The 8,124-nt window shown below is 36.7% G+C and overlaps 1 protein-coding gene across 4 annotated transcripts in view; it reads right to left on the reverse strand.

The window, feature by feature from the left end:
• Osbpl11 (oxysterol binding protein like 11) overlaps window positions 1–8,124 on the reverse strand; it is an 80,713-nt gene that overhangs the window by 72,074 nt on the left and 515 nt on the right. For all 4 annotated transcript variants that reach the window (XM_026395530.2, XM_026395511.2, XM_026395504.2 and 1 more), the window contains exon 2: window positions 7,685–7,932. In XM_026395530.2, the coding sequence (XP_026251315.2) occupies window positions 7,685–7,881 (197 nt within the window). In that variant the 5' untranslated portion in view covers window positions 7,882–7,932. The remainder of the gene's footprint in view (window positions 1–7,684; window positions 7,933–8,124) is intronic.

An 8,124-nucleotide genomic window follows, 5' to 3' on the forward strand; every position in this document is an offset into this window, starting at 1 on the left:
ACATTCTACAAAACGGTTGCTACAGTTTGGATGCTGAATGTCCCCCAGAGGTCCACCTGTACAAGGCTTGATCCCTAGAGGGTGCTATTAGGAAGTGCTATTGACCTTAGGAGATCGGGCCTTATGGGAGGTCCTTAGGTTACTGGGAACATGTCCTTGGAGGGGACCCTAGTCTCCTCTTCATTCTTTCCTTTTGCTTCCTAGCTTGTGATGTAAGAGGTTTTTACTCTGCTACCCACTCCTGCCATGATGTTTGCCTCATCAGAGGCCTATACCCCCTGATCTTGGATTGGAATCTCTATAATTATAGGCCAACCCCAAAATAAATCACATCTTCATAAGCTGTCTCAGGTATCTCTCTGTATTATCTTTAAGAAAATAAAATAGAGATAATTCAGAGAGATACCTGTATCTTTTCCTTAAAGGAAAAGGGGAGGGAAGGATAAAATTACATAAAGAACCAATCAAATATAAATTAATAGATGAGCAAAAAGATATCTAGTAGAGGAAACAGAAGAATAGCAGGGGAAGACAGGAGGGAAAAGGAGGGATCATGAACTAAAATAGATTTCCATGCATGGATGAGTTTGTCAGGATGAAACCAACTACTATGTGTAACCATTAAGCTCTAATTAAAAAAAAAATAAATAAAAATAACATGGTGGTTAACAAAATGGTTAGCCTCAAAAGCATTAGGTTAAATAAAATAAGCCAAACACAAATATTATACAATTCTACTTATATAAAATACTTACAGAGTAGTAAATTCATACAGATGAGGTAGATTACTAGTTGTCAGGGGCTAGAGAGAAGGGGAATGGCAAGTTTTTGCTTAATGGATAGACAGTTTTCATCTGAATGACTAAAAAGAAGTATGGAGATGAACAGTAGAATGGTTGTGTAACAATGTTAACATAATGCCACTCAACTATCACTTAAAATGGTTTAAATGGTAAACTTCATATTATTATATTTTACCACACTAAGAAAAAATACAACTTGATTGTAACCTGATTGTGAGTTTTCTGTCTCAGCTTGTCCTGAACACAGAATATTATTTATTGACCTCCCCAAACTGAATAATAGGTATAGTGATAGACAAATATATAGATATAGATATTACAGAGTGGACTATAAAATTCTTTTGAAATTTGAAGATAACAAGAAAATTCCAAGAAAGGTATAACCAGTCACAAGCTACCTTAATCACAAACTAGATGCCCTGAGGGTACCAACTGTCTAATTTTGTTAGAGATATTTCATAAAGTTTGAGAAGCAGGGCTGTCAAGTGTTCACCCACCTAGACCAAGGGGAAAAACTCAAAAAGAAGAAAACACTGTGCATAATCTGATTCTCACAACTAGACACTTGACCACAGAGCTTGAAAACCAAATGGCACAAAAACTCCTACCTGGCAAAGTAGAAAGTCACCTCTAACACCTCCACCAAGTTAGAAAGCTGTTTGATGATGATGAAAAGAGCATGCAATTACCAGCAGACAGATTTAGATTTGAATTCCAATTTGACCTTGGGCAGATAACACATCTATACTTAAGTTTCCTCATCTGTACACAGGGATTAGAAACATCTATCTTGTAGATTTATAATGAAGCAAGAATAAGAGATTATATATTTCAACCCCTATATGTTTGAAGAATACTTCAACATGGTGAGTGCTTCATAAACATTGATTTTCTCCCACTCTAGGAAGTCAGTACTTCTGCTGGCAAAAGGCTAATTTTCTAGATCACATTTCTAAGTCTCTCTTATCTTTGCAAGCCTGACACTTTTAAATGAGAATACTGGAACCTAAGACCCTGAGACTTCTACTTCTTTTAATTTAAAAAAAGAATTTCTGGCTGGAGTATAGCTCAGTGGTAGAGTGCGTGCTTAGCAAGCTCAAGGGCCTAGGCTCAACATTCAGCACCAATAGGTATCTTGTCAGGAACTATATGAGATTTACCCTACTTACAAACCAGCAAATTAGCCTACCACAATTCATGGATGTTTGCAGTAGACATGAGACTCTTGAGTCAAAGACAAGAGACTTCAGTACTCATAACAAATATAAGAAATGGCTGCAATTATTTACACTGTTCCATACCTCATATGGAACAGTCTTCTTAGGGATGTTTCGTTTCATTATAAGTGTTTCTAATTCATATTTAACATTTGCTTAGCAATGCACTGTATAGTGGTTATATATTTAACCAGTTCTCCTACTGATGAGCACTGGTTTCCAGGCCTTCACTACTGTAAACAATGCTACCACAAATCAAGTTGTACATATGGTAATAAAGAAATTCCTACATGAAAGACTGTCACATTTTTAGCTTTTATAGACACTGTTAATCTGTTCTTCAAAGAAGCTGCACTAATTTAACTCATACTCCTCAACTTAAAAATGGGCATCTCCTCACACTGGCCTCCTGGCAGCAATTGTTTACCAACAAACATAGGATGTAACTTACCCAACTCAACAAGATGTTTAGACATGACTAGTAGGCTTTTCAATATCCCTGATATTTAAAATTAAGTTTCTAAAACTTAAGTATGAACTAGCTGTTACATTGTAGAATGAGCACCCAAGGGTAGAGGATCTATCTAGTTCTGACTTTCTGACTAACTAGCACCTTGAGTGACCTGGGCCAAATCAATTTAAATCTCTGTGTGTCAGTATTCTTCTGTTAGTTAGATGTCTTTTTTGGCCTAAAATGTGTATACAATACTCTGAAAAACTCTTAAAATATTTTTTCTTTTTACTTTTTAATTTTTATTCTTTGGGGTACTATGGATTGAATCCAGGCGTGCTTTACCACCAAGCTCCATCCCCAGCCCTTTTTATTTTGAGATAGAATCCCACTAAGTGATCTTCCTGCCTCAATCTCCCCAATTGCCAGTATTATAGGCATGCACCACTGTGCCCAGTTTCTACACATTGTTTTCAACAGAAAACTGTTATTTCAAAAGTTAATTCTCAAAATAAGGCCAACATTAAATTTCATATTAAAGATGTTTAGAGAAAAGGATTGTTTTCTAGTACAATATTTCACTGATCTCATATTTTTTTATGTCTCATATATGTCTAAAACATCTTCCAGTGCCATTTCAATGAAGGATCTCACACCAAGAGAATAGGTCACTAAAAATCCTATTGTCATCTTCCCCATCTGAATGAACGTCAATCTTAGTACATACCTCTATCTGGCTTTAATCCATACTTAGTTCCAAAATAGATTTACAGTAGCATTTAATTGTTGTCTATCTGATAGCATAATCCAAGAACTAATAACAAAGAACGACTCCTTAGGTGAGTGTCACTAGCCTATAAATCTCAGTTACTCGGGAGGCTGAGGCACAAGGATCACAAGTTTAAGGCTAGTATTGGGAAGTTGAAAAGAGGTCAGAGGGTAGGGGTCCTCTTTAGTTCACTGTCTCAACAAATTGAAACATTCAAGTTTTCTTATTCTTAAAATATCTATTACTGAGTAAGTCTGTTCACAAATCACTTCATTAAGCAAAATAAGTACAGGAGACTTCTTAGCTAGGAAAGAACATAAAAATGTTCCCTTTCTCTAGGTAGTATAATTTACATCAAGAATATTCTCTTCTGGGCTGGGGGTATATTTCAGTGGTAGAGAACTTGCCCAGCATGCATTAGGCCTTGAGTTTAATCCTCAGCACTGCAAAAGTAAACAAACAAATAAGAAAACAAATACCCAAAATACAGCATATCAACCAAAACAAAAAAAAGATACAGTAAATCCACAAACCAATAGTTTTCAGAAACAACTTTCAATATACTGCAATCTATCTAAAGACTATAAACAAAGAATACCACCAACTTTTAAAAACAAATTTACACTGAGATCCCACCTTCACAAAGCTTACAGTTTAATCTTCATAAACATATTTCAGACAATTCCTTAGCCTAACTATAAAATAACATCCAAATAAAAAGTACCAACAATGACAAGTTTACCACTACTATAATGCAAAATAATATAAAGCTTAAAGGTCCAAAATATCATAGTATACTATGCTCAGTCATGATCAGGCTTATGATTTTTAAAAATTTATTATGTTAGCCCCAGATATTTTTTATTGAATTAGGAAGCATTTGTTCCACTACAACTTAGATGAGAAAAATTCTGAGGGCTAGGGCTATAGCCTAGAGGTAGAGTACTTGCCTTATAAGCATAAGGCCCTGGGTTCAATTTTCAGCACTGAAAAAAAAAAAAATCTGTACAAGTATAAATGACTTTATCATTCTTTTTTTCCCCCTTGTGGTGCTGGGGATGAAACTCAGGGTCTTGTACATGTTAGACAAGAACTCTACCACTGTGCTACACCCTCAGTCTTTACTGTTTTGAGTAATAAAGTTTCCCAAACCTACTTTATCTAATAATTTCAAAAGAAATCTAGTGAAAAAAATTATCACATTCGAGCTCTAATTATAATACATAATCTGCTCATAAAACCAATAAGACTGAAACATTTTTATAATTAGGTGCTATCCTATAAATGATTTTGTACAATGGAAAGCTTTACCCAGATGGAGGTAACTGGTAATTCCTCTTTTCTTCATGGTGAAGACCTAACAATTTATTCAGTTCAAAGGCAAAACAGATCAAACTGCCATGGGTTGGGTGATAAATGAGGGGCAGTGAATGTGAACTGTTTTTAAAGGGAAGGATTAGAAAACCTGGGTTCTGTAATTCTTGCTTTGTTTTTAAAATCTTCAGACTGAATTTCAGGAGAAGCCAGGGAAGAGGAAGCAATGCAGGACAATGGAGGAAACTGCCTGATATCCTAAATAACAAACATTAAAATCAAAACACATATTCAGGATGTAAAACAGTAATGCTGGGGCTGGAGTTGTGGCTCAGTGGTAGAGCGCTCGCCTAACATGTGTGAAGCACTGGGTTCGATCCTCAGTATCACATAAAAAAATGAATAAACAAAACAGAGGTATTGTGTCCATCTACAACTAAAAAAATTTAAAAACAAAACAACAGTAATGCCTTATTTGTCCGATCCTTGAAGAATTCTACATAATTAAATTTTCCATTTAGAAGCACCTTTTTCTTTTTTGTTTTTATTTTCCTTAAATTTGTTCACTGTATCACAGTTCTTCTCTGCCTTTTACATGTGCATGTGTGTGCACACATACACTGGAGTTGGAACCATAGCTTTGTGCATAGTAGGCAAGTATTCTTTTACATATATATATAACATATATATTTATATATATTATATATATTATATATACATAATATATATATTTTAGTTGTAGTTGGACAAAATAACTTTATTTTGTTTATTTTTATGTGGTGCTGAGGATCGAACCCAGGGCCTCGCACCTGCTAGGTGAGCGCTCTACTGCTGAGCCATAACCCCAGCCCAGCAGCAAGTATTCTTTTCTGCTAGCTACATCCTTACCCTGTTTTGGTGGTGTTGTGGTTCTCCTCTTCCCTCACTTTGGTACCAGGGATGGAACTCAGAAGCTCTTAACCACTGAGCCACATCCCCAGCCCTTTTGATATTTTATTTTGAGACAGGGTCTCACAGAGTCGCTTAGGGCCTCACTGAGGTGCTGAGGTTGGCTTTGAACTTGCGATCCTCCAGCCTCAGCCTCTGGAGCCACTGAGACTACAGGTATGCACCACTGTGCCCAGCCCATTTTTAAATTTTATTTTGAGATGGGATCTAAATTGCCTAGGCTAACCTTGATTTGCCATCTTCTTGCCTCAACCTTCTGAGCTGAAGGCAAGAAGATTAGAGGCATGCCTCCTAGCTTAGTTTCTCTCTGCCTTCTTAAATAGAGTGGACTCCCCCTGGAAACTTTAAGTCATTGTAACTATGATTATTGTACTAGGATGTACATGCATATTAATTTTTCAAATCTTTGAATGTTTTACATTGTCATTTGCTGTTTCCTCTGTTACATTTACCCTATAACTTTTTTTTGGTATGTGATTCCAATAGATTATAATTTGAAAATCACACAACCCTTAAATAATATCCTAAATAAGGGATAGCAAGACTCTGAATTAAAAGTAGAGAAACAGCTGGATTCAGTGACACACACCTGTAATCCCAGTATCTTGGGAGGCTGAGGTAGGAGGATCTTCAAAGCTAGCCTCAGCAAAAGTGAGGTGCTAAGCAACTCAGTGAGACCCTGTGTCCAAATAAAATACAAAATAGGGCTGAGGATGTGGCTCAGTGGTCGAGTTCAATCCCAAGTACCAAAAAGTAGAGAACTAAAGTAGATGGCTTTTTGACAACTCTCCCAGTGCTAAGAAATCTGTTTATTTTCCATTTCAATTGAAACTGAGTTTCAAGAGTTAAAGATATCAGAAGATTTACCCTCTGGACTGGAGGTATAGCTCAGTGATAGAGCTCTTATCTAGCATGTGTGAGGCACTGGGTTTGATCCTCACCACCACATAATAAATAAATAAACAAAATGAAGGTATAAAAAATAAATTAAATAAAGGTATTTTTTTAAAAAACAAGACTGACTTCTGACTACCTGGAATTTTACTTCAATTATTTAAAAATATTCCTCAAAGCAACTGATAATCTTTATGATTAGTGTTAAAACACACACACAGGGCTGGGGTTGTGGCTCAGCGATAGAGCGCTCGCCTCACATGTGCAAGACCCTGGGTTCGATCGTTAGCACCACATAAGAATAAATAAATGAAATAAAGGTATTGTGTCCAACTACAACTAAAAAATAAATATTAAAACACACACAAAGAAAAAGAAAAAAATTATGCTGATTCCAAAAATGAGCCTAGATATCTCACAGTAACTAAATATATTTCTGACCTACAGTTATTTACCAATAAAAGTTATCATGACTCCACTTTGATATGTTAATACAGTCACACATATTTCACATATATGGATAATATTCATGGTAAGTATATATCCCACACAAAATCTTGGCTTTAACACCTTCCAAGTTTCCCATACTTTTCACAAATACAAATTGCACAAGGGCCATAAAGGACTACAATTAAGCACACAGGCAATTAACCAACACTTAAGAATTCACCCATTTAGTTCCCACACTATGGGATGTTCTGATTTCATTCATTCTTAAAATAATAGATATTAATTCTATTTTAGGTATAAAGCATCAAAAACTAAAATGCAACTTCTGTTGCTTTTCCAAGACTCTCTCCCTGTTCCAAAAAGTTTTTCATTCCTATGAGAATTCAAATTATGTATGCATATCCCCTCTTCTAAGTCACAAACATCCAGAGGGCAGAGTCTGTGACAAATGTTTTGTGCACCCAGTATTTGTTAGCCTCTGGAGAGAGCTGAGTTTAACAGTTCTGCCCTCACAGTCTGTCAGAGAAGGCAGGCTTGTAAACAAATTACAACACAGGCAAAAACAGAAGTGAGTACAGAATTAAATTAAAGGAAGAAATAACTCTGGTTGTAGAGGAAGTTCAGGGATACATTTCTGCCTTCCTCAAAAGCCCCTAAATAAATACCTGTTGAATGAACTGAATCTTGCTAATGATCGGTCAGGTCCCAGGTCCAAATAGATTTATCAGTTGCTTCTTGAAGCCAGAGGACAAACTTTTCCCTTCAACTGCAATATACAGACTCCAGTTTACTCACCTCCACCTCCACCCCAGAAAATCACCTTGGAGAAGGACCATACCTATACTGCCAGCCTTTTGCACTGCCACCGCGGCTGCTGCTGCTGCTGCTGCTACTGATTCCACCAGCACAGCTGCTGTTGCTACTGTTCTTATTCGGGGTCACGGCTGTGGCCAGGCCCTCCAGCTTTCCTTCACTCTCGGAGACTTTCATTGTCGACACTGGTTCACTCCCCTGCATCTTAACTCCAAAGTCCATCTGCCCTTCGCGGGCGGGAGAGAACAACTCCGTAGAGGAGTTTTGTAGGTGCTTTAGGAAAAAAAAAAAAAAAAGCTAAATATAATCCCAGTTGCTAAATCAGATTGCGTCTAGAATGGGAACCATCCAGGAAAGCAAGATGCGCATTCCCTCTTAAGTTAAAACTTGTAAGAGGGCAGGGAAGCCCTGAGAGCAGATATTCTTCAGAAATATATTTCCCTCCTGACAAAAGCAAGAAGGAAA

The sequence above is a fragment of the Urocitellus parryii genome, chromosome 2 (genome assembly GCF_045843805.1).
Source record: "Urocitellus parryii isolate mUroPar1 chromosome 2, mUroPar1.hap1, whole genome shotgun sequence".
NCBI lineage: Eukaryota > Metazoa > Chordata > Mammalia > Rodentia > Sciuridae > Urocitellus > Urocitellus parryii.